The 27103-nt window shown below is 48.4% G+C and overlaps 1 protein-coding gene across 1 annotated transcript; it reads left to right on the top strand.

Annotated features, from left to right (window-relative positions):
- Positions 1–255: 255 nt before the first annotated feature.
- On the top strand, positions 256–26676 carry OTOA (otoancorin). The gene is made up of 26 exons (XM_066640883.1): positions 256–279; positions 975–1005; positions 1101–1128; positions 1619–1706; positions 2381–2512; positions 3431–3666; positions 4626–4726; positions 8649–8755; positions 9057–9196; positions 9392–9515; positions 10305–10520; positions 11029–11196; positions 12389–12529; positions 13559–13614; positions 13788–13905; positions 14367–14440; positions 14847–14982; positions 15223–15413; positions 16511–16604; positions 17857–17983; positions 19607–19800; positions 20830–20985; positions 21920–22062; positions 22791–22927; positions 25310–25407; positions 26476–26676. Exons 1-26 carry the CDS (start codon positions 256–258, stop codon positions 26674–26676), a joined length of 3261 nt encoding a protein of 1086 aa, XP_066496980.1.
- Positions 26677–27103: the final 427 nt, after the last annotated feature.

The following is a 27103-nucleotide window of genomic DNA, read 5'->3' as shown; positions in this document are numbered from 1 at the left end:
ACCAAAAGAGACAAATTCTGCAGTCCAAGCAGAGCGAACTGGACAAATAGTTAAAGGCCAAAACTCAGCAATTTTTTTTTTTATTAACCAGCTGGCCTGGCTCCAGTAAACAGTCTGAGAAATGGCCCAAGACTTGAGCATACGTTTTCTTCTGATATTAATACTTCATTCAAAGATGATGAGTCTGCAGGATTTAAGTCAAGGTAAGATGACTTCTTTTTAATCCAGAGAAATAATGGTTTTGGATATGATACAATGGCGTACAGACGTTGCGACAAGGTAAATGGGGTGCAAGGATGAAGCAAAAATTCAAGGAGGTTGTGTTTAGAGTTACCAGGTCTCAGGTTTTCGGCCTGTTTTTGAGGACCATCTCAGGTACTCCCAGATTTCAGGCTTGGACCTGAGCCCACTTCCATTCTCCCTCCACCTCCCTTCCATTCAAAATGTGATACAGGTAGTAGATTACCCCTTATCTGGACATCTGAACTATTCTGACATCTGAACATTTTTGTCAAAGAATTGTTTTATGTGTTATGGGCGACCCAGCTACCACTCTGATGCCCCCCCCATCTCTAGGAAATCACTCCCATATGACCGTCAGAGTTATTGCAGGATACTGTGGCTGCAATCCTATGCATACTTACCATGAAGTAAGTCTCATTGACTATAACTGGGACCTCTAGCTCCCTGCTCAGTCCCCTTCCTCTGTTGTCTGCGTTGTGTCAATTTCTCCACTGCATGTCCTTTGGGGCACAAATGCATGTCATCTCCAAACAACATGCAGGTAAATTTACCTGTGGTCTAGTCTTGTGTTTGGAAAGTAAATGTTTATTTTTTTTTTTTTTTTGCCCCAGATCTGCCTCCAGAGCTCCAGACAACTATGGTTAGTATTTTTATTCTATTTGATCATTCCAGAAATATTCCATAATCTTTCTATTTTTGTCTAATTGCAAGAGTTTAATTTTATCTATTAGGAAGAAGTCATAGCTGGGAAGTATCTAAATGGTAATTGTGCATTACTTTTTGTGTTTATTCGTAAAAATCCACTTTGTGTCTTACCAAAGAGCCTATTAACCTTGTGATCTGTCTTCCTTGTTCAGCTCTCCTTGATATACTTCAGTTCCAAAGGTAATGTATGATTAGTGTCCTTTAGTCTGTATTGGAGTTTGAGAATGAGGGGGTTGGAGAAGGGACAAGACTCATGAAAACAAGTCTTACCTAAGATACTTGACAAATATTAATCCAGGCTCCAAATACAAGCCTGAGGTTGTACGCCAGTTCCGAGTTCTCCACTCCAGCCTCGTCTCTCGTCACCGGTCCTAGTCCTCTTTCTCTGCTCCTTAGTTCAGCCCCCACTACACCCTGCCCACCCCAGCCTGCAGTCTCCTGAACTGACCTCAGCCCATGACCACAGCACAATGGAACATCTTGGGTACTGACCAAAACAGACCTTTTTACAAGATTGTTCTGTAAATTTCTCATGTAAGTGGTAAAATGCAACCTAATAATGCGAACCACATTGTTGCATTAGTACAAGCAGTAGATCTTGTGTAGATACCATCTCATTTCAGTATAAATGGCTAAATATGCTGAGTTGCCTCCATGTTTCTTTTGACAGCACAAGTATGTGGACAACAGACATGGCGAACAAAGTCATGGCATATTTCCATACTCAGAATATCCTGATTACTTACAGCAGTTTACAGGTGTGTGTGTGTGTGTGTGTGTGTGTGTGTGTACTATTACAGGATTAGTTAGCGGCCACCACTTGCTCCAACTCATCTACCTTGACAACAGATTACTGTTGTCAGTAGTTGTTGTCAGTAAACCCTGACAGATTACTGACTGTTAGTCCCGCAGCATCTTAGTTGCTGTGCAACAGAGTCAGCAGTGTTGTGCATTAAGGACTCTGGAATAACCTTAATGGGAGCCCCCAAAGTTGGTAAGAGATCCTCTGCCTGAGAGGCTGAAGCAAGGGTGTCTAGTAATTCACACACACACACCCCCACCATGTGGTCCATGTTAAAAGAACAAAGGAAATAGCTGCAGATCTATCTGAAGGAGGCTGACAGACATCCTGGGATGGAAGCAAAGAGAAAGAGCTGGCAGCACCTGTCAGAGTGCCGGAGGGCCACTCTGGAGAACCAGTGCACTTGGAAGGAATGCTCAACTGTCCACCTCCATCCAATGCTCCACTTGTAAACAAAGCAGGTAAAGGTAGATTATCCCTTATCCAAGCATCCAAAATCCAGACATTTTTGCCCAAAACTTTAAAAAAAAAAAAAAGTTCGGAAAGCAGCAGAGCCAAACAGGAAGCACATTGCGGCCTGCAGAAGAAGCACTTTTGAAGCGTTTCCCGCCCCTCTGTCCTGTTTTTCAGGTATCTGTAAAAAACTACCTGGAGAGCCTTTTATATCAACCCAAAGTCCTGCTGTTCGAGTTCCGACTAATGAGTCACCAGCATTTCCAAACGGCCATGAAATATCTCTTTGAAAGCAAGCAGGACCATTTGGTACGTATTTGCTTTGGGCTTCAGAACACGACAAAGTGACGCTTGAAGAGGGAGGTGGTCTGCCTCCCGTCACTGGCAGAACAGCAGCCTCCGTTCCCATTTGTGTCGTTCCTGCTAAACGCCGAGTGGTGGCGATTCCAGGTTTACGTGGGACGAAGACCCTCCCAAAAAGAAGGCTGTGATTTCTGTGTGGAGTGAGCCTGCGGCATCTGTGGGGTGGGGTCCGGGGCCCTCTTGGATACTGAAATCACAGGTGCTGAAATCCGCAGGGGCTGCAGTAACCCACCTGCAGGCTGCACCAGCCTCCAGGCCTCCTCAGAAAGGCCTCCTGGACCCAACCAGAAGCCATTTCCAGTTCATATAGGCAACTTCTGCTCATGTCCGGGTGGCCCTCTAAGCACGAGCTGAGCACCCACAGATGCCAAGCCTGTGGATAAAGGGGGTCCACTGTATTCGGGAACTACTTGCATGCACAGAAGAGGAGTAACTGTGTGCATACTTTATAAATTAAGGGGTTTAAAATGAGCTGGCCTGATCTCCTGCAGTTTACAGAGCATTGAGGGTATTGGGGGAAGGAAGGAAAATGGGAGCGGGGAGTAAGTGGAGACAGAAGTGGTGTGTGTGAGCTCCAAGCTGTTGCTTGTTTATTTATAATCTTATTTAAATCTTATTTATTTAAGAGATCTGTGTCCTGCCATATCAAGGCAACTTATAATATTGAGGTGGGATAATTAGGAGTATATCATGAGGCTGGTTGTCATGAAAGGAAGTTTTCTTTTTAGGAGTAGTTACTGTAGTGTATCTGGGGAAGGCTGCCACCCCAGGCCCCCACCTCAGGCTCCACATGGGCTTAAAGCATTGAGTAGTTTGAACCTGTTTAGTGATTGGCCATGACCGTCCCTCTCTTTTTATCCACAGGAGTTGGGAAGTCTTGTTCTCGATCTGTCTGGGATAAGGGAGAGAATTTTCCAGAGCCCAGGAGGGAACAGGACATTGTTCCTCATTACCCTGGAAAGATGCTTTCAAACCCTGAATTCCATGGAATGTGTGGATATATTAAGCCAGGTCTTGCGAGTGTCTTCGATGACCTACCTCCAACCCCGTGCCATAGCAAGCCTCCCTAAAGATCTTCCGGAAGATGCTTTTCGAAACCTGTATGCTACTTTCTTGGCTGTAAATAGTCCATAGTGACACTTGATTTGAGTTCTGCACCTTTGGACCTCTAGAGCGATTGGGCTTTGGGACAGTTTTTGTTTCCATTCAGTTTTGCTTGCTTGGGAGGTCTTTGAGACAAGTTGAACTTGTAACTGTGACTTCTAGGGGCATTTGGGTGGAGGTGGAACTGTGTTTTCTTCTCTTAATGTGGTTTGTGCAGGCCTGGCATTAGAGAGTGGCTACGTAGGACAGTGCCCAAGTGCCCAGGCCATCAGATGGCCAAGTCCAGAGGTCCTATCTTTGTGCTGTGAAACAAAATGGTGACCATCAGTGCAGCTGTCAAGAAGTGCTCCAAATCACTGCTGCTGCCAAAGCACGCCTTTGTGCATTCCTTGAGGGGGGTTACCTGAGCAATGTGGGGTGGGGGTGGCAGTGGACTCAACTGCTCCTACGCAGCCATACTATTGGCCACCATTTTTTAAAAACGAACGCTACCGTGCCCTCACCTCCAGCAACTCTAACACAGCAACAGGGCCACTGCGTTAGTGATTCTAAAGGTGGAGGCAGCTGGTAAGTGCACCAGGCTGTTCCTGCTCCCTCCAACTTTGTGTGTCCCTGCTGGGGTTTGGAGGAGCCACCACAGTACTTGTCTGAGAGCTGCCGTGAACCTCGGACCATCCCTGTGTATGCTGGGTCCAAATCCACTCCGTGCCAGGCTGCAGTTCAGTTCCTTTGCCACAGAAACTCTCAAAAAAACAAAAGGACAGCATGTTTTCACTGAGAATGAGAGACCAAAGCAGACCACGCAGAATATGAGCTGGAAATGAATTTAAGAGTGCGTTGATCTGGTGCACATCATCCTAGTGCTGTATAATGAAGAGCTGAAAGCATTTTGGCTCACCTCTGCTGGGGAGAGACAAAGTCAGATCAGGTGCCTCGCTGCCCTTTTGTCTTCCAGATCAACAGTATTCAAAGACTTCTACGACCGAATAACAGCAAGTGCACAAAAGGCGCTGTATGACTGGATGACTCGGATCTTACAACAGTCCTATAATACCAGTGGTAAGTTGAATACCAGAAAACTGGCTGCCTGCTATCGAGTCCTGTGCACTCCCAGACATGGCAGCCCATTCATGTGGCTGATTTGAGGTGACTGGAGCAGGTGGCTCAACGGCAAGGGGCTGCCACCTTCCTCCAGTGTCCCCCAATTTCAGGAACTGGTGGGAGAAGAAACGGAGGAGAGAGTGTTGGGCTAGAGTGTCTCCAACACCGTTCTCTCCTCCTCTGCACTTCCTCTCTCACCCTTCCCTTCTCTTCCTTTTCTGTGCCAGGGAATGGGGAAAGGAGTGGCAGTTCTCAATGTACTGACAGCAAAGAGGGGGTGTTGTTTGGCACAGCCCCTCAGCTACCTGGAGGTCTTGGGCTGGCCCTCCTCGCAGAGACTAGGACTGGCCTAGGATTCAGTGAAGCTGGCAGCAAAAAGCTACCTGTCCTCCCACCCACGTTCTTGTGGCAGACTTGGAGAGCTGGTGGACAGAGGAGCACTTTTCTCGATGCGTTCCAAGTATAGTCCCTTTACGTGGTTAGAAGAGGGGCACTTTGGCAAGTGGCGCTTTGGCCTTGCGGCCGACACAAGGCCAAAGCCTGCATGTGTGCAAAGTGCCACTGCTGTTGTGGGGGCCCTATGGGCACTCCTCTGCTTGGCTCAGCTCCACCGTAAGCTGCTGTGGAAGATGCAGCAGCCCACACCTCCCCTTTCAGAAGATATGCAAGTCAGAGGAGGGAGATGCAGAGCTATGCAGAGACCAGGAGGCAGTAAAACTGGAGAAACCTCTTCTCTCTCCCCCCCCAAATGACTGTGTGTGAGCTGCTGCCCACCCCCTGCTTGTTTCTCTTAAGCAAACTTAAGTAGGAAATGATTTTTTCTTTCCCAGTTTGACTTTTGTTAAAGACCATTTTCCTAGAATCACAAAACTAGAAGATAAATACAGAGAAGGACCTATTTAGTAGCAATCTGGCTGCTCAGCACAACAGGCAGTTACTCATGCTGTCCAGTAGAGGGTGCCAAAGCAAAGACGCAAATCGCCAGATGGCAGAAATGTGGTGTTTGGGGGGAAAAACAGTGGGGTGTTGCGCTGTCCTGTGCATATTTACTTGGAAGTAAATCCAGTGAGACTTCCTCCCATGAAAGCATGCATGGAGATGGCAGCATTAGTCGGAGAAAATTCATGGGAGAATTGTTAGTGGGGCAAAATCTCATTCTATCTATTTGTATAAACATATTTACAGTGCTTTTTTTGTAAATAAAAAGGTGCAGGAACTCACAACTTGTTAATCTTTTATTTATTTATTTATTTATTTATTTATTTATAAACCATTTTTTATTGGAGAAATAAAATATTTTTATATGCTTCCCCCCTAAAGATGAACTTACTTCTGAGTAGACATGCATAGGATTGGGCTGCCAATCTCCACATCCCCTTCTCCCTAGCTATTTTTTCTACACATGGGGAAAAATACTGTACAGGTGCACTTGTAGCATGTAGTATGTAGTGTGGCACTACTTTGAGGATTGGAAGCAGTGAATGGATTCCGAAAAATGGCTTACATGAGTTCCGTGTAATAAAATTACTCTAAGCAACTGTGGGAGTAAGAACAAAAAAGGACTTCTTACACGAGAGGGGTCCTTAGGTGCACATAGAAACCGCTACGTTTGCAAACAAGCAATTAAATATGGTTTAATTCAGGTATCAGAATACTCTGTGTCTTTGGGAAGGCGCTTGGCATGCAATTGTATGTTCTCTGCTGCCCTGAGCAGCTGCCGTGCATTGCTGGAGAGGAGCTGCAAACGCTGGCTGGCGGAGGGCATGCTTGTGGGGGAAGGATGAGGAGGATCTCTGGCAAGGCTGGACAGCACCTTGTACACACGTAGAATCCCTTTTCACCTGCCCTTAGCATGTGAAAACGGGTGCAGATATATATCTCTGCCAGGATTAAGAGCCCAATCCTAGGTATGTCTACTCTGAAGTAAGTCTCGTTCTAGTCAATGGAGCTTACTCCCAGGAAAGTGCCTAGGATTGCAGCCTAAGAGCCCAATCCTATGCATGTCTACTCAGAAGTCCACTTTAGTGAATGGGGCTTACTGTGGATAGGATAGCAGCCTCAGGGCCCAATCCTGTGCCTGTCTACTCAGAAGTCAGTCCCATTAGAGGCAGTGGGGCTTCCTCCCAGGAAAGTGTGGACAGGACTGCAGCCTCAGAGCCCCTCCTGTGCCTGTCTACTCAGAAGTCAGTCCCACTAGAGGCAGTGGGGCTTCCTCCCAGGAAAGTGTGAAGAGGACTGCAGCCACAGAGCCCTTCCTCTGCCTGTCTACTCAGGCTGCAAGGCTATGACACTTTCCCCGGAGTAAACCCCATTGAACACAATGGAACATACTTCTGAGTAGACATGCCTAGGCTTGGGCTCTCAGGCTGCAAGGCTATGCACCCTTTCCCAGGAGCAAGCCCCATTGAGCACAATGAGACATACTTCTGAGTAGACATGCCTAGGCTCGTGCTGCAGATTGGCACATGGCTGCACCAGCCAGCTTTCCTCCCCTCCTCCTCCGCCAAGCCAGTACCTGGGTGCCGCAGCCCGTCTCCCTGGCTGGCTGGCTGGCTGGCTGGCTGGCTGGCTGTCCGTCCTCCTCCTCCTCGGCGTCGGCGTGTGTCCCCCGCACCCTCCACCGGCTTGGAAGCTGTGCTGGGAAGCAGAGCGTGGGGGGAGGGGAGGCAGGCTGGGTTCAGGCGAGAGCTTGGAGATGGGGCAGGAGGGGGTCGTTGTGTGGTCAGGCAGGGGCCAGGCGCCTGCCTACCCTGCACCCCCCAGCACCCACCCAGCGAATGCCTCTATTTTGCTCCCCCCCTCCTGGAATGCCTCCAAAGGGGAGGGGCCCCTGCAAAAAGGTGCCGGAGCTCCATCCCCCCGCATTCCATTAGAAAAAAAACCCTGCATATTTATATTTTATAGGGATTTATTTGGTCTCACACTAATTATCCTTGAAAGTTATCCCACCCCATTCAACCCTCCTGCCTGCCACTAGACCTTTGAGGCAGCTGAGATGCCAGCAATTGCAACATTGCATGATGAAACCAAGGCATCAAGTCAAATCCTCATAAAAACAGCAGGGAATAGAATTAGATGGTGCTGTGTTAATAATGATCAACATGATTGATTTACATGTTCAGATCAGGCTTGAGCCTGCTTGCCAGTCATGATTCTCTGCAAGGATCCTTGGGCACTCATTTTGTGAAGGTGTCGAGGATTTTCAGTCTCTGTAGCTAGCTATATATAACTCGTGCAAGGAAAGCGCCCTACAGGTAGACCACAGCTGCGATACAAGGGCATCTGCAAGAGGGATCTGAAGGCCTTAGGAGTGGACCTCAACAAGTGGGAAACCCTGGCCTCTGAGCGGCCCACTTGGAGGCAGGCTGTGCAGCATGGCCTTTCCCAGTTTGAAGAGACACTTGGCCAACAGTCTGAGGCAAAGAAGGAAGGCCCATAGCCAGGGAGACAGACCAGGGACAGACTGCACTTGCTCCCAGTGTGGAAGGGATTGTCACTCCCGGATTGGCCTTTTCAGCCACACTAGACACTGTTCCAGAACCACCTCTCAGAGCGCGATACCAGAGTCTTTCGAGACTGAAGGTTGCCAATACCAATACAAAAGCTAGCTATGTAGTGTTCTCTAGTTCTGTAGTGTTTCTTGCAGAAGAGACCTCCCTGTAAAACAGATGTGCATTTGAAATGTAAACATGCTCTGAATGTTCAAGACGCAAAGTCAGCTTCCCTTCTGTTGGGCAGCTTCTGTGAAGCGATCCATATTGCTCCAGACATTCAGCTCAGCAGCAAGTGCTGAATGGCTTTTCAGTGGCATAGTGGTTTGTACTAGTCACACTCTCTCAATCTTTGGTTACAAGCATTTTATTTTGTGGCACCCCAGACTCTGAGAATTCTACTTCATGGGTCAGTGCGGAAAACTTATGGATTTTGGGAAGATACATGGTTCATCTCCCATTAGAAGAAATCAGGAAAATTAACCCCAGTGATGTAAGTAACAATAAAATATGCCTCTCTGTATTGGTTTGGAGGTGTCTGAAACACAGTGTGATCATCATGGTTTTGGAAATTCTTTTGGGTTACCTGCACACCTTTTGGGTTATTTGCAGAACCACTTTGGGGTTACTTTTAATATTCTAGTAATAGAAAAGCTTCTATCAGATTCTGTTGATCCCAAACCCAAAGGACGTGCCACTGCTGATCCTCTTTTCTAAAAAATTTTTAACGCCCAGATAGGTCAGAATGGAATGTGCTTTGTTAATGTTCAGTTCCTCCCATCTCTCCTAATCAGATGAGGCTGTTCCTCAGTTACGACAATGCAACCAAACAGCTAGATACTGTGTACGACATCACACCGGGACTGGCGCAAGCTTTCTTGGAAAGAATCAACGCGTCTGGCTTTGATATGAGAAACACATCAACTCTCTATAGGCAAGTCGCAGGAACTGGGTTGCGTTCGAAGGTTTTGGAAGGATGTGCGCCATATTGTGGATTGGAGGGGTTGCGAGCGAACGCTTCCTAGGGAGAATGGCTGAAGCCGGGGCTTCCTATTGATTGATTGATTCACTTCTTTTATTTATATTCATGTAAAGGCCAAACGAATCGCCTCTGCATTCTGTCGCGCAGGTTAGGGTTGCTGGTGTGTTTTTACAATGAGCTGGATCAGACGGACACTGCCACGGCCCGGGTTTTGCTTCATCAAATGATTAAATGTAACCAGCTGAGAGGTTTCCAAGCTGACATTCAGAAGGTGGGTATCAGGTTCATCCTTGCTGGCACTGTCAGCAGCATCCATCAGGCAAAAGGATGCTGGAGGTGCTTAGTTTCTCTTTGGTGAGCTTTTTTTCCAAAGTGCTTTCTCTTGCTGAGAACGTAGTGGTGAGATTCGGTCTGTGAAGACTTGAGTTCAAATTCCTCCTCAGCCTTGGAGCTCCCATGGGTGACCCATACCAGTCACTATCTCTGTCAGCCTAGCCCACTTCCCTGGAAGTTGAGCCAAGTGAAAATGGAGGAAGGTGACTGAGCATGGTCAATAGCCCCTCTACCCCCCCAACTCTCAGTACTGTTTAATTACTCTTTTAAGACGGAATGTAGGAAGAATTAGGCAGGCTCAGGGTTGAGTAACTTCACTACGTCTTCGGCAGAATCTTGGGTTTATACCCAGGACTTCTGGGAAGAAGAAGAAGAGACCATAATGGCTCTTCCCCTGTTCTAGAAATATAAAGTCCAGCAAATCCACTGTTCTTTCCCCAGCACTAACTGAAGCACACAGGCTCCTTGTCAGGCAGAGAGCATGCTTTCCGTGCCCCACTCCCTGGATTAGAAAAGGAGTGGAAACAAGCGGGAAGACAGAGCAGGTACACCTGACCATCAGCCTGTTGCCTGAGGCATCCACCTTAGTTGGTCTCCTGACAGAGCCAGCAGAAGATTAGAAAACGCTGCCATTGATCAGCGAAGCAGCGGGAGAGCTGACGCCAGAAAATAGTGTTTCATCAGGTCTTCAGTGTGCAGTTTCATTTCCCTTTTCAATGGATTCCAGCTCAAATCTCAGCTTCTCGACATCGCCATGCGCAACCATACCTTGAATGACTCTCTCGGGTCGCTCTCAGACGCTGTCGTTGGGTTGACCTCCTGTCAGCTGGAGTCTCTCTCGCCCGAGGCCGTGCACGGCGCAATTCCGACATTAAACCAGGTCTCTGGATGGGCCAGGAGCCAGGTCATGATTTTGTCCAGCAAATACCTCATGTACGAAAAGGTACGTTCGAGCGGCTTTGTTGCAAAAAGAGTGGGAAATGGGCGGCCCGCTTGAACAGTGTTTGTGGCTGATCTGACTAGATTTGAATGTGCACCTAGCCATTAAATTCTCACCACCAGTCCTAACCAAACTATTGTCCTGGGGAAAATTCTAGGAGCCATTATGGGCCTGCACCAGAAAAATCTGCCTCATGTCAGTGGATCGGGCCCAGGAGGGGGAATAGAATCTGGTGGGAACCCCCATCCTGGTCCCAGTCTGCCCACCGCCACCCCTGTCCCCATCCTCCCCCAGTCCTGTTACACCCCCTTCCCAAGAATAAATGTGAACAGTAAAATAAACAGTGGCATGTTTTTTAGTCCTGTTGGGACCCAACCAGTAACGTCTGGATCCTGACCCAGTTCAGTGTGTCATGTGCAGAAATAGTTCGGAAAATGTACTGTTACGCATCCACAGTGCGCTTGGTTATCACGCCAGTTTGCCAACATGGATTCCCTCGCCCTTCTCGTAGGTCTTATCGTTTCACAACATCAGCTCCCTGGGTGCTTTGGTGACTGGGATTAGTACTCAGTCCTTCCACAGCATGAGCCCCAGAGAACTCTCTCAGGTGCTTAAAGGCCCACTGGCTCAGCACGCATCGGACCTGTCACCGGCACAACAGCACGGGATCCTCCGGAAGGTACTCATAAAGGCCTTTGTACAGGGAGTCGGGGTGATGCCATTGGGCCGCAGCAGGCCCAGCTTGACATGGAGTGTGCAGCATTCTGTTCGGGTTTGAGAATAACCTTCACCTCTAATTTCTAGAGGTGTCAGTTTTTGTTGTTATGGATTTGAATAGCCACAGATGCCAAGCTCATGGCTGGAGGGCTTCGGAGACCTCCATATGTGACCGGAAATGCATTTCAGAAGTATCTGGGGAGGCCTTCTCAGGCGCTTCTGTAAGGCAGGGCCCCCCCCCCCGTGGATTTCACTCTCCGCAAAATTTGATATTAGTGGGAGGTCCTGCAACGGATACTGAGGGCCCACCGTATTTGTAAGTTATGTAACTGATCTCTTGTGTTTGCATTGAAGACTACAGTGTAATGATATTCTGAAGCTTAAGAATCTGCACCTGTGACTAAAACACCACATTTTGCATTCTAATTCAACACATTTTCAAACCAATGAAGCACCTCTACTAATTGCAAAACCACTGTGGGGAAGTGGAGGAAGAGTCACCAGTCATTGCCCAAATCTTCCTTGAAGCACCAGAGCAAACTGTTTCCACATATCTCCAGGTGCTTCTTCCTTTCCAAAGAACTTGTAGCTAAAAAATCTGCATCAAATTATTTCGTAACAAAAAGTCTGCCTCCTTCCACCCGATGTGGATCTCCCTGTCCCCTGAGATAATCTGCTGTGCAGCTCTTTCCTAACCCTTCTGCCTGCGCTGCGCCCGGGGCGTCCCCAGGGTGAGGTGAGTTTTGCAGCTGGTGTCAGCAAGCTGTGGGGAGTGGCGAAAATACTTTTTTGAGGGGATTTTCACCCAACAGAGTCTGTTGCCTCCTCCCTGTAGACCACACACCAGTCTGCTTCCCTCTTGAGGAAAGTGAGCAGGAGGCAAGTTGGAAGGCAGTGAGCTGCCTCCTACCTCCGTACCTTTCTCTTTCTGTGTGGTCCCCTTGAACAAAACAGGAAGCTTGAGACCTGCAGGGACCACTGCTAGCATGTTCTGCACTTCCTGTTCTGTCAGTGCATGGAGCAGAAAGGTGACTGGGTAGGAGGCCAGCTCACTGCCTTCCATGTGGTGCAGAGGGTGGAGGGCACACGGCAGAGGCAGTGTCTGGCAGCAGATCTCTCTCTGTGTGTCCATCCTTCTTCTACCTCCTCCGTAGATGACTGCGTCCATAGAGTTCTCATCAGTGATGACTGACATACATGGAGCCTTTTTCAAAGAAGTGTCACTCTTTGATTTATGGAAAGAAGATGGCTTCAACTCATCACTCTTGAAAGAAAAAGAGTTCAGGCCAAGTCAGGTAATTCAGCTTTGGGCAGCAAGCTTGTCTGGAGGTTTGGTGACACAGGGACAGGGGTGTTGGTCCAGCTGAATCAGCCTTTTGGCCCTCACCCAGACCCCAACCGCCTCCAGGCAGCACTCCAAGACTTCCACAGCCTCCCTGGAATGGAATGGTAAGGAGAGACAGAGCTGGGTGTCATCAGCATATTGGTGACACTCCACTCCAAATTCCCAGATGATTGCCCCCAGTGGTTTCATGTAGATGTTAAAAAGCATGGGGGACAAAACAGAACCCTATGGCACCCCACACTGTAAAGGCCAGGGCACCAAACAGGTGTATTTTCCCACCACCACCACCTGGCATCTGTCAACTAAGCAGGAATGGAACCACTGCAAAGCAGTGCCCCCAATCCCCAACTAGGCCAGCTGGTCCAGGAGGACACCATGGTCGATGGTATCAAAAGCCATTGAGAGGTCCAACAGAACCAGAAGGGACACACTCTAGTGAAGATCGTCCAACAGGGCAACCAAGGCAGTGCCTGTCCCAAAGTGTGAGAGGCATCCCGATAATCTGTCTCGTAGGGATCCCCAGGAGCTGAGAAGCCACAACCCACTCAGTTGCCTTACCCAGGAAAGGAAGATTAGAGACTGGCTGATGATTATGTAGACTGGTGGAATCAAGAGATGGTTTTTTCAGGAGGGGGTGCACAATTGCAGTCTTCAAGGTGTGAGGCATCACTCCCTCCTGCAAAGATGAGTTTACAACTGGTGCCACCCAATCAGGTAGACTGGGCCTGGCAGATCAAGGGTCAAGTGGCATGAAACCCGCCTCAAGCTGCAGAGGACCCTGGCCACATCCTCAGGCTGTAGCCGTTGAAAAGAATCCATAACAGTGGACTTGGCAGATGCCAGAGGGACAACAGCCGGAACTGTTAAACCAGAGTTCGAGTTGCAGCAAATATGAGCCATTTTATCTGCAAAGTGCCTAATATGTCGATGGGAGTCTCTATTTTTTTAATAATTATGTACAGTATATCTTTTATTTCAGGCCTTGTTTCTGTATGAATTGCTGTCCAAGAAGACAGCTCCTTCTGACCTCTTAAGGTAGGAGTGCACCTTTTGTTCCCAGTCTGATGCGTCTGAATGCTGATTTTGTGCCAAGGGAGGGCCTCTACACTTGCATTTGACATTGACTTATTTGGGGCTGATTCAAATGCTTTGTCTGCATGTGTGTCAGTATATTATGTGTATATGTGTAATTGTCCCCCTCCAATCAGTAACAGCCAGCTGGTGAAAGGAGTAACATGTCGGCAGATTGAGAGCATGAACACCATCTTGTTTTTAGACGTTTTCAGTGTGTTTGAAAAGAATCTCCACTTACTGTCACCGTACCAGGTAATACACAAAAAATGCCACAATGTCTGTTTTGTCGGAAGATGATAACAATATTTAACATGTTTATAGCTCTTTGTGAGTACACAGTGTGCAAAATATTTCTGTTGCTTCATGAATTCCATGTATGATTTAGGTGACTGGGACAGGTGATCCCTATTGATTGAAAAAATATCCATTTTTTAAAAATGACCCAACCAGGGAGATGCTCAGTTGCAGAGGCAGTCAGTACCATGAGGTGCTCTTCTTACCTTGTTGACAGACAATGCATGGCCTGAGAGCTAAACATGCATCTTGCCTTGAATGCTTAGAGTGAAACTGACAAAGGAATGGAAACAAATTATTAATGCTATGTTGGCACTACAAGCAAATAAACTATTTAAGATTATCTTTTATATTTCCTGTTCCTCATTCCTATATATTTACAGATGCTTAAAGATGGTAAAAAACTGTTTTGTTTGCAGATCAACTGTCTGGCTTGGAAATTTTGGACAGTCTCCAATACATCTATGCCTCCCTATCTCTTATCAGTGCTTCCGTAAGTTAGTTCCTTTTAATTTCCTTCTGTGCTCTGTTTTTCCAAATTCCTACTTTAGTGGCAAGGGAATGTGGAGAGGAAGTGTGATAGTTCCTTAGTGCCAAGTGTTTTGGAATAACTGTTCCAGACGGTTTCCTATCGGTGTGCCATGATTTTCAGAGATGGCAATTAAGCTAAACTTCAAAAAGTCACCAATGGAGAGTTGGAGGAGGGGCTTGTGGGTTTCGCTCGCAAGTCTCCTACCTCCTAACTACACCCCTAATTCAAGAACTCAAACCCACATATGCTGCATTGTGCTCTTTGGAAGGACAGCAGGACCCAAAGGTGAAAATTACACTTACCCTCTTTGTACTTTTTCAATGAAGTTCCATGTTCACAAAATTGTCATTGTGACTCTTTCCTCTAGTATGGAATTCCTGGAATCCATTACAGACTCCCTTTGCCTCCCTTTTGTGATCAGCCTGGGGAAAGTTGATCTGGATCATCTTGTTTTAAATCCACACAAGAAGAGAGCCATTTTGCAAAAAGTAGACGAATGCCTGGTAAGGACAAGCAACTGGAGGGGCTGAAGCCGGGCTGCAGTGTCTCCGAGCCTGTGAAACTCTCTGCCCCATGAAATCTGACAGGCTGCCTCCTTTAGCACACTTCTGTGTCACCATAACACAGCCCTGTGTGGCCTGCTGTTTATTCAAATGCTCCAGGATTTGTATCTTCTTGGTTCTCACCAACTTTCAGCCCGAGTGTCATGACCTACTTATTTCCTTTAGGCGTCTTTGCTTCAGAACGGTTCAGTTGTCGACGAATATGACATTGACTTACTTGGAAGTCTCGTGTGCCATTTACCCCCGGCATTACTTTGCAGTGGCCTTTCGGCAGAAACCACAGCGACCGCCTTTCACCAGTTCAGGCTCTGCCGACAGCTGAGCTTGGAACAAAAAATGGAAATTGGACGCCAACTTATTGAATTACACGGGTAAGTGACTCACCTGTGTGGTTTTCACTGGGAAGCCTCCTTTCTCGCCCTAGAAGTCAGGCAGCTACTTTCTGCAGGGAAATTTGCTATTACGTTAGGAATTAAACCAAGTTGGTACCAGATTTATATTGTCTGGGCACAAGTTCTCAGGAGACAACCACGGTTGTGATGTCGAGTGGCAAGCTGGAGTAGGTCCGGCCCACCCATGAGGCCAACTGAGGCAGTCTCCTAAGGTGGCCGGATTGGTATGATGCATCCATCTGCCTTCACTGCTTCTCTCCCTCCTGCTCAGTGGATTCAAACAGCATCTCTCATCCTCTCCAAGCCCACCATTTGGTACCAAGAATGGGTCGCTTAAAAGCTGGAGAGTTTGGTTAACAGTTTTGACCTGTTAACCAAAGCTTCATATGTTGAGGCCAACATATGAGAGAGTTCAGGACTGAACAGCTGAAGGAGTTGGCCTGTTAACACACATAAAAAGTCTAGGAAGACACTTGTGGGGAAGTTACTACAAGGCGTCAAAGGATTATCTAAAGCAGCGATCTTTCGTGTTTTTCTTCTCATGGCGCATTGATCTCTATGGTCTTCTCTACGCTCTTTGCCTCTTGTGATGCCACTTCCTGCTTCCGGGAGAATCTTCAACTTTCTGCAGCTCTCTATAGTAACAAATTGTCTGTCTCTTTGCTGTCTCTAATGGCTTTTGTGACTATAGGCAGTTGCCCTTGAAACAGAGCCACAGAACCAGAGGGGTTTTCCAGTGACTTTCAGCTGCTGTGCTCCATTCTCCCATGGCACATCTGGGGACCTTTCACGGCACACTGGTTGAAAATTGCTGCTCTAAAGCTTGAGTATGCCTGATTGCATCTGGCCAGGAGAGATCTTTCTCCCCATGCACTAGGGTGAAAGCGTCGTTTCCTCGCAGAGACTTGTGTGTGGCTCAGGTTCTAACTCTGTAGATGAGTGCAAACCCAGTCCTGCTGTCTGTTCTGTTCAAAACAGAATCAGCCTGGCCTTAAGGGTGCAGATTGGGTAGCAACTGTGGTAGGTTGTAGAACTTTCAGAGAAGTTCATATGATAAATCTGAAATATGTTTTCAGTTCTCCAAGAAACTGGACAGCGGAAACAGTGCTGGATAGCGGACCGTTTGTAGCCCTTTTGCCGAAAGCAGAATTAAAAGCCCTTGTCAATAAGGTACTTCCCAAGCTTTACTCAAATAAGCCTGATCCTGCTTAAAAATAGATGCATTTTGACTAGGCCACGTTCACAGGCTTAAAAAATTATTTTTCCTTGCAAGGTAAAATCTTGGCCTTGGAAGCAAAACGCTTGCCTGTGGTTCTCGAACGATCTGCATGTTTAGACAAAGGCCGTGTTGCTCCCTCTCTCCTAGTTCTAGAGCTCAGGGTTACCTGGTGAAATGGAGGGGCAGGAGGTGCAGGCTGGGCAAGCACAAGTGGGATCCCTCCTACCCCTGCAGGCTCCTCCAAGGGGGAAGGCCAGCTGTGGCATTCTGGGGGCCTGGGTGGGAGGAAACGATGCTCAAGGAGGTCTCGGTTCTCTGTCACAGTTACCAGTACAGGACAGGGAGCTGCATTTGGCCTCCACTGTGCAGGCCAGTCTTTTCCCCTGGATGCCATTCTCCCAGTGACACTGTCCTGCAGCGGGGAAACGGGTCCAGGCCATCCGCGAGGCAGATTGGTGGGCATGTCCAGTGCAGGCCATCGCTGCAGCTCCTCCGGTTCCCTGAATGAGAAGAGGAGGGAGAGGAAGGGTGGAGGAGAGGAGAGGAGAGAGGTGGACTTGAGAGTCTCTGGTGCCCGAGACCACCGCTCTTGTCTCCTCCATGCTTCCTCTTCTGCCCCCCTTCTTTTTTGAATCTGAGGAGCGTGCAGGGGAGTGGCCACGACTGCTGTGCCGCCAAGTAAGGGGCGGGCTTCTCAGGCTCCAGGAGGTTTTGGGCTGGCCCTGCAGGGACGTTGCCCTGTAGAGGGCCTTGACAGTCATATTAAAACTTGATTTGATTTTTCTAGTTTGTGTTGCTTCACCTTTACGTATTACAGGCGGATTATCCCTTATCTGGACCTCCAAAATCTGGACTGTTAAAAAATCCAGGCATTTTCATGCAGGACTTTCTTCCTATAGTGTGAATGCCAGAAGGTCCGGTGCACATCCTCACGTGCAGTGCAGGTTGTGAGTTCTCTGCTCTGCTCTGTGGTGTGTCCCTGGACAGACACTGTTGAAAATGACCAGCAGGTACCTGTATGGGTAACAGTGACAAGCGCAAGAGGAACTGCATAAATTAAATTTCTGCACTTATTCCCAAATGCAGACGTCCTCTTGTCCCAAGCAGTCCGGATAAGGGCTGCTCAGCCTGCCTGTGCCTTCTGTCAAAACCATCATGATCTTAACAGTCGTCTTTATTTTATCCTGCTACCACCCCCCCCAGTTTCCTCACGTCATCTTCCAAGCAGCAGCAGCAGCAACGGGACCTGTTCCTGCAGCTGAAGAGCTCCTGATGGCGCAGTTCGAATCTGCTCACAACTCCAGCGCCTTGGCCAGCGCATCCGATTCAAGTCCTGGCAAGTGGTCTCTGTGTGACCAAATAGTTCCTCTGTTTGGACTTTGTGACGTCTTTTCCAACAGCACTCGACCCCGTCCCAGGTCACAATGTCTGAGCCTGAAGGAACCCCAGAGGAGCAGCTCCCAGAAATAGCATCCTCAGCACTCAAACCCCCTGGAGAAGCTCTCCAGCCCATTCTGTGCCCGTGTGCCTCCTAGTCCCTGCACATTAAGCTAGAGCGGAGAGGAGGACGAGTACTGAGGTCCTGGCAAAAAGCTTTCCCTTGATGCCCTTCACTCTTCAGGCAGGGAGGTCGAGCATGATCGTAGAGCTCTTTAAAAACTCTATGATCCCTCGCTCGTTCCCTTCCTGGAACAACTTCTTCCATCAGAGCTGACTGTGGTGGCGCAACTCTTCGTACACCCCTGAGCCTTGCTGGAACTGCTCATTCTCTTGAAACTGTCCAGGGTGATGTCACCCTGACCTGCCTCGCCTGTCTGCACCTTCCAGTTCACTGCTTTGTGAGCCTGTACTCATGATTCAGGCGCACTCACCAAGGCATAAATGGGCTTTGGGACAGGCACTGTGTCACAAAGCAAATGTGGAAGCTTCTGTTCCCTTGACATGGGTGTCTGCTGCCTTCATGAACCTACCACATCTGTGGGACTGTGTCCGGGGAAATTTGCTTAGGAATGGCTGAAACAAATGTAATTCATCTGTTTTTGCTCCCCTTCCAAAGCAGAGAACGCCTGTACAGGACTGTTCCCATTTAATCCTTTGCACCCAATGGCATACCTTGACTCCGCCACCTTTGATGTGAGATGTGCCATGTGATGAGCTGCATGTACAGCTTCTTATAGTTGATGGATAGTTTCATGTGACGACTTACTAGCCTGGCCTGGTGACAGCACAAAATTGCCAGCTCTTGAGAAATGGGAGGGTGGGTGGCTTGGATCTGGTCTTGAGGCGGAGCCTAGCAGTAAAGGGGTGGAGCCCAGTGAAAACCTAAGTCTAATCTTTGTCCTCTGCCTGAGGGAAAAGCTGGAGAAACAGGGTCATTTTGAGCAGACTAGCCAAACGCTTTGCTGTTGTGAGCAGAACCCTCTGCGTGTCATTTTACCATTAAAAACGTGAGGCTGTTTTGTTGTGACGGGTAACCAAAGACTTCTGCTGCTACAGCATGAGGGGTCCTTCTGGGCCCACCTCCACTGGCTCCGCAGTTACGATCTTGATCGCAATGCCTTTGCCAGCTTCTGCAGCTGTATTTGATTGAAGCAAATCCTTCCTTTTGCTTCCGTTCCAAGGACAAATCTGCAGGGCACATCCTCACTGTAATGTCTTTAGCAGAGAGAGCTCAGCTCCCGAGCGGCATCTGCGATGTGCTGCCTTCAGCCTGTGAATACCAGGCGCAGGGCAGCATCGGTGGCGGCCTTGGCCCTGCTTTCTGGGCTTCCCGCAAGCAGTATGTGAGCCACTGTGGGACTCCGGCTGTGGGACTAGGTGGGCCTTGGGCCTGATTCAGCAGGTCCTTCCTTGTACTCTTATGTTCTGCTTTATGATAAGAAAAGGTCAGGCCCAGAACAGATTGCCAAGAGGGTTGTGTTCGTGACGATGCTCCTCACTCCCTGCTATGTAGCTCCAGATTGCGCAGGGGTCAGAGCACCTTCCGCCGATGAGATCCTCCAGCTGTCAGAAGCAAACGCGTTCTGGCCCATTCGGGAACTGCACTGCATGGACCTGGACACTTTCGCCCAGACTGTGGAACTCCTTGGCTCCGTGAGCGGCTTCAGCATCTCTCAGCTCAGCGTGCTGAAAGAGAAGGCCAAGCAGGTAGCTGTGGAGAGAACCCTCAAGTCTGGGATCCAAAGAGCTAGTGTGGGTTCTTGAGAAGCAGCTGCCTTTCACCGACTGAGACCAGGAGTCCCTCTAGCTCAGGACGCCCAAGCAGTGACTGGAAGCAGCTCTCCAGGGTTCCAGAGAGGGGACTTTACCAGCCCTGCCTAGAGATGCCTGGGATTGAACACGGCTCCATAGCCCCTCTGTGAACAGTGAGGAGCTACCACTGTGGGCTGTGAGTGACAGTGGGCTTTTGGAGCCACTGGGGTCTCCGAACCATCCAAGAGCCCTACGTGGTGGTAGAGCACCTCCTTTGTGATGTGATTGCAAGTGGGAAAGTAATGATCAGCTACAAAGAGTACTTCTGGCAGTGCCCCTAAAGATGGCAGCCGCCAGCCATGATGCAGGGACACAAGCTGCCATCTCAGTTCAAGGTAAAGGCAAGACTCAGCGGCTGATTTGTCATCATGGGTCAGAAAGGCTCCTGCTTTCCTTTTTAATAATCATGACTTAGAGACAAACCTCCCACCCAGAGGAATTGCCATCTGGATTAACATGGGCCAGCTGTGCTCAGCTGGGAGAAACACACGTCCTTCTGTGATGTGCTAAGCCACTCGTAATCCTTCAGGCAGCAGGTATTTTTAGTATAAATATAGTGCTAAGCTCGAAACGCAAGACTGTAGAAATGAGGCCAAAGTAACTTTGTAGCCATGCCCAGTGCTTAGCGCGAGGTGGTGGGTCCCGGCTCTCCACCTAGAAGCCACACCCTCTGTCCCGGTAGACCTTACCCTAAGTCCCAGATGTAGGTAGCTGGGCTGTGCATGCGATCCAATGGAATTGCTTCCCTTGTTTCAGAACAGAACCCTGTCCTGAAACTGGAACCTGCATGAAAAACAGGTTTCAGAGCTCGATAATGGGCAGTAGAGCCCCCCCCCCCAATTTGCTGCTCTGACAATTCCTGCACAGCCAAGCATCCGGATCTGTGAACCAACATTGGTTACATCAGCGGGTTTGTCTTTGAAGGTGTGGGGCCCGTTGTCGAGCTGGAAGAGTTATCAGGTGGTCTCCCTTGGGCGCATTGCTACCACTCTGAACGAGACTGAAATTGGAGACCTGGATCTGAGCTCTGTGGACACCATCGCTGCGCTTAGTCAGCAAACTGGATGGGACCCTGTCCAGGTTAGTCTGTCTTTCCTGTGGGTCCATCAGGTTGTCTGGTCCCTGATGGAAGGGACTACCTCAAGGTTACTCACATCTTTTGTAATTTGGAACGGCACTTTCCTCCATCCAAGCACCAGCTGCATCCCAACATGAAATAGCTGGCAAAGCTGGCAGCAAGGGAAATACCTGGTTACATCCATTAAGTGGGTAGGACTGTGGGAAGCTGTTTTTCTCCTGAGTGAGCCTTTGACCCCACTGGCTCAGTCTTGTCTTCAGGGGCTGAAGAGTGTCAGGCAGACGTCCTTCCCAGTCCTACTGCTTGAACCTGGGGCCTTTTCTGTGCAAATCATGGTCCCCACTAACAGGACATGGCCCCATTTTGTCTCTAGTGGGAAGAACTGATGTGCACCAGGTGTTATTTGTGACAGTGATCCCCACTTCTGTCAGAAGACTATACCACATAGACAGTGAGGACCATTGCAGTGGGTAATCGCCTGTCATGAACCGCTATTAGATATGACAACACTAAAAGGAATTCTTTGCTCCACTCTCGTCTGCAAGCGGATTCCTCCCTTACAGTTGGCTAGAACCTCCATTGCGAGTTCTATGGGTCTTTTCCACTTTCTGTCCTGAAAGTGTTTTTCGCATTCTAATACTTAGAATTTGTTCTGAGTATACAAAGCACTTCACGTGTATTGCCTTGACATGATCTGTACAACAACCTTTTAAAGTATTATTATCCCCATATTGTAGATGGGGAAGACTGAGGCTGAGAGGCAGTGCCTGGCCTAAGGCCATCTAGTGAGACTTCATGGCAGAGATGAGATTTGAACCAGGGAAGTCCTGATTCACAGCTCAGTTGCTTACCACTGCACCACACCAGCTTTCTCTGCATTTGAATTCTGGGTAAAATTACCCCAAGATTTGTTCTTCTTCTTGTTTGTTTTCCCAGGCTGGATCCATTCTACAGGGCTTTCTGGAAGACTCCGCTCAGCTGATGGATGACCTGAAAAGCTTTGATATGGCAGGACTAGGGGCTCACCTTTGTGCTCTGAATGCCACAGAGGTTGCAGCCATAAATGCCAGTGAATTCAGGTAAGGCATCAACTCGTAATAGCGGCAACCTGTCATTCTGTTTTTGCCAATGACCTCCCAACAGGCAGTGCTATGTCGTCGCATTTGGTTAGGGAAGCCTGCGATGTGATGTTGTCATGTTGTGTAGCTCCCTGACACCCTCCTTCCCAATGACACGGCGTGCAACATTTTATTCCACATCAGTGTCAAATTGGACAGGTGAACACACAACTTGGTGATGTCACTTCTGGGTTCTCCAGAGGGAGGAAGAGGAGAACACAAAGAGGAGGAAGCCATGGTGGTGGCTTCTCAGTCTGGCTGCTGCACCCCTTCCTCCTCCCTTGGCTATCCAAAAATCACTTCAGCTGCTGCTGTGAGTGCAGCCTTGCTCGGTCCATTTCCTGAGTCAGAACAGCTGATGGAGTGCATGCACACTCATAGCAGTGGCTTGGGCAATCTTTGGACCTTGCCACAGCTACTGCTGCGAGTGCATGCGCTCCCATCTGCTGTTCCGACTCAGGAAGCAGCTGAAGCTCACAACCCTTTTCCAGCCTGGCAGACTGCACCCCCCGCCACTCCCTTCTTGCTTTGCCACTGAAATAGAGGCTCCCCTCCCCGCCCCGTACAGACACAGTGGGAAAAATCTCACGCATGGAGCATCTCTAGATTCTTTTTAATGTTCAACCTGTTGCAAACTCTGTTTAAAGTTACAGGATATCACAAGTTCTCCTTTTTGCCCTTTCTGTTAGTGCTGTTGTTGGAAGAATCGGCTCTTTACCATGTAGTATAAGCATTCTGAAAGAATTCAAAAAGAAGACAGAATCTTTCTTTGGAGCTGCTTCAGGGTGGAACAGGGCAATCCTGCAGGAGATTGGTACAATTGCAGGTAAGAAGGCTAATATCCATAGTATTAACCTTTCTGAATCAGCCAGGAGGATGTCTAGATTAGGGAAAGGGGAGTTAGTCTGGGATGACCACCGTTTTGTTTTCGGGGAGAGGAGCCCATCCAGCTGTCCACCTATACTTTCCCTGCAGTTAAAATATTCATACAGAAAATCTGACTTTTCAGAGAACAGCTGTCCAGTTTGGGCACAGATACGAATTCAGAGGATGACCAAGAAGATGGGGGGGGGGGTCTTGCCCAGTAGAGTTCTGCTGAATGGATCCCTGAACAAGACCACAGATTCTTCGTTGCTACTTTTTCACACATGACTCTCTGAAAAATTACATGGATGGTCAAGATCAACCTAATGCTTCCACGTGTTGGCGTTCATGTAACCCCTTTGTAAAGGAAGGGATATCGGAAAGCAGCTCTGTGGCTGAAGCAGTGATAGCCTTGGGAAGGAATCAATGGGCCTGACTACACTGCAGATTTCTAGTAGTTAACCTTCAAAGAATCTTGTGAATCGTGGTTTAGCGAGATACTGGGAACTGTTGCTGGAAATCCCCAGCTCCACTTGTTTCACAGGTGTCAGCTCCCAGAGATTCTCGGGTGAGAAAGGGAAAGACGACTAAACCAGCTTAAGTTGATGTTGTGGATTTGCCCAAGACCCTGCTTGCTCCTTGAGATGTAATAACTATTGCCAGCCTTTTGTACCCAGCAGAATTTGGGCCTCCGTGGCCTCCCCACCACTCGCCTCTCAGCTCTTTTATCTCACCTCACTCCTGCCTGTGCCCTTCACTCTTCCAGCTGCACCACCCTCACCCACCATTCAAAGGTCTCTTGCTCCTGCCAGCAGCTCTGTCTTTTCTCCTGTGTTGCCCCTTGGAACCAGGGCTGCGGAGTCGGTACCAAATTCAACCCAAAAATTGCTTCCAATTCTAACAGCACAGCCCTGCTCAGTGTGTCAAAAATGTGGAAAAGAGTCCTAATTGGACTCTTCTGGTGTGTTACCACCCCCCCCCAAACAAAAGAGAAACAATTCTTTACCAATTCATTTATCTTTTTTTTTTAATACAGTCAAATCATTTGTAGTGCTGTGCATTATAGAAAGAAGTGTCAAATAATTACAAAAATGAAAGACGAGTAAAGCAAGTTCAATTGTTCTCGGGGTTGGTGTACACTGTTGTGTCATCCCAAACATTGTGGCATGTGTCACCTTTTGACATGCATGTCAGAGGTTTGCCATCACTAGGTTGCAAGCTCATAGGGGCAGGGGCCTGTCTTTAAGAACATAAGAACATCAGAACAGCCCCACTGGATCAGGCCATAGGCCCATCTAGTCCAGCTTCCTAGACATCTCACAGTGGCCCACCAAATGCCTCAGGGAGCACACCAGATAACAAGAGACCTGCATCCTGGTGCCCTCCCTTGCATCTGGCATTCTGACATAACCCATTTCTAAAATCAGGAGGTGGCACATACACATCATGGCTTGTACCCCGTAATGGATTTTTCCTCCAGAAACTTGTCCAATCCCCTTTTAAAGGCGTCCAGGCCAGTCGCCATCACCACATCCTGTGGCAAAGAGTTCCACAGACCAACCACACGCTGAGTAAAGAAATATTTTCTTTTGTCCTTTCTAACTCTCCCAACACTCAATTTTAGTGGCTGTCCCCTGGTTCTGGTGTTATGTGAGAGTGTAAAGAGCATCTCCCTATCCACTCTCTCCATCCCCTGCATAATTTTGTATGTCTCAATCATGTCCCCCCTCAGGCGTCTCTTTTCTAGGCTGAAGAGGCCCAAACGCCGTAGCCTTTCCTCTTTCATGCTATACAAACTGCCCTGTACATTGATTGCAGAAGAAAAAGTGAGCACAAACTGTAGTGTGATCTTAGAAATGTCACAATCCAATGCAGATTTTGGTGAACTGCAGCCTGTTGAAATCAGTGATTTGCCTGGGCTTAACTTGGTGTTAGACAGCACCATGTCAGCCCATGAAATAAATGGCACAGCTTATCTGCGTGTTTGTTTCTTACTGGAGATGGATGTTTTTGGTGTAAACAAGAAAAAGGCTATCATGGGGGGGGAGCAGAAATGAGAAATGGCACCTTTGCCTCTCAAGCGCAGACAAAATTAACCAAAAGCGGATGAATGAAGTGCTCTTTTACAAGAGTCACTTTGCACCAGGCATTCATTTAACTCGCCTTGTTTTCATAGAGACCTGATTTCCCGGAGGTGTCTGGAAACATTTTAGAATTAAATATTGATCAGCCAAAGCATATGGAGGCTCTAAAAATACACATTAGCACAGCCCGCCCCCCCATTCAGCCTAATCAACATGGTGGGAACTGGGCTTCATTCTGGTCTCTCTCTCTCTCTCTCTAGCTAGTTTAAATGAGGAAGAATTAAAAGCTCTTGATAAAGAATTGATGCCGTACATCCAGCCGGCTGCAATAAAACACATCCCTGCTGAAATGTTCAAAGTAAGTGTTTTTGCCCCATCGATTTCTTTTCACTTTGTTAGCAGAGACATGGACGGAGAACTTTCCTTAGAGCAGAGCTCTTCAGCCTTTTTTGTGCCATTACCCCAATAAATAAATCAAGTATGAGACTGGGAACCCACTGCCAGTCCTGTCCTCCTCCTGTGATCCAATCCACCGGCCCCGTTTCCCCCAACCTCTTGTGTTTTCACAACTATCGTGTTAAGTAGCAGCCTGAGCAGGGCCAGCCTGAGCAGCAAAATAGTGAGAACAGGATTATAAGAGGATTACATAGTGCAGAATCGTATCAAGAACACAGTTTTGATAAAGTCGTACCATTACCGGATGGGATCCAAGCCCTCCCTTGCACAGGCCTGGAAAGGTTGCTGCAACCCCCCAAAATGAGGCTGTGCAACCCCACTGGGATTGTGGCCCACAGGTTGATGAACACTGGTGTAGAGGGTGCAATGAAAGGTGACTAGTCTGTCTAAGCAACACACTGGCCCTAATGTTTTCAACCAAGCCTTGAATCCCCATTGTCGCAATGAAACCTTCAGCACAATAATTTCAACCACCTCCCCCCAAAGGTTCCACCCTTCTGTAGCGTTCAGATGTATAAAAATATGTAGGTTATTCAGCAAAAAGAAGCTGCTGCCTTATGGGAGAGAATTTCTTCAGAAAAATTGGTTCCAGCAAAATTGAGAGAGATGCCGTCGTGGGTGACAGTTTTGCAAATGGATGTGTGATTGTTCTCCACGGAAAGCTAAATGCTGTACAGTTATCATAACAGCATTTGCTGTGAAAGGAGGGTTTAGTAATATGGCAGGTCACGCTTGGCAGATCATTCTGCACCAGAGAGAAAGATCCAGTAGTGGGGCAGCACCTGACATCACTCCGTTTGGTAGCTCCTGTCAACAGTGGCAAGGTGTGTCTCCAGACATGCTCTGCATGCACAAATAATGGCTGACTTTGCTGTTGGTGATGCAAGAGGGAAGGGCAGCAGCCCTGGGAGGAGAAAGGGCCAGATCCTGGAGACTGCCTACTGCACCTCCTTGCTTTCTGTTGAACCAGGCACTGTCCCCCGAGCAAATAGCAAACCTTGGGCCTGAAAATGCAGCCCTGGTGACGGACGCCCAGCGTCAGCACTTAGATGAACTGCAGCTTCAGAGTCTTCAGCTGGCGCTAGATGGAGCCAGAATGAGCACCCAAGATGTCCCACTCGGGGGAAGCACAACCGGACCCACGTACACCTCCCCTCTGAACGGTGCGTAAAAACCAGGCCCGGGCCCCTGTTCACATCTTATGTCCTCAGTCGAAGAACCGCAAACAACACAGAACATTTCCTTCTTCCTGTTTTGCTATCCTCCCTGCCAAACACACACTCTCTCTCTCTCTCCCCATTTTCTCATGGCTCCAAGGAACCAGGCAAAAACCACCGTGCAGCAGAAAGCTGGAGGTGGAAAGAGAATTGGATGCAGCAGGACAAGAGAGAAGATGCAGTTACAGCAAAATGCCCCCATTCTAGGCTAGTTCTGTTCTGGACACAGCAGCACATCGCCAGCCTAAAAACTGTGCAGTCGCCTGGCGCTTTCCTCAAGGTTCATGAAATGACAAAACTACACACAAGAAAACGTTCCCCTTCTGCAGCTGCCACCAGGTGCCCAGGCAGTTCCTTTGGGCTGCCGCACAGTCACCACCT

Source organism: Tiliqua scincoides, chromosome 13 (genome assembly GCF_035046505.1).
Source record: "Tiliqua scincoides isolate rTilSci1 chromosome 13, rTilSci1.hap2, whole genome shotgun sequence".
NCBI classification, from domain to species: domain Eukaryota; kingdom Metazoa; phylum Chordata; class Lepidosauria; order Squamata; family Scincidae; genus Tiliqua; species Tiliqua scincoides.
The sequence above is the reverse complement of the archived record's forward strand: the minus strand, read 5'-3'. Positions and strand labels throughout refer to the sequence as shown.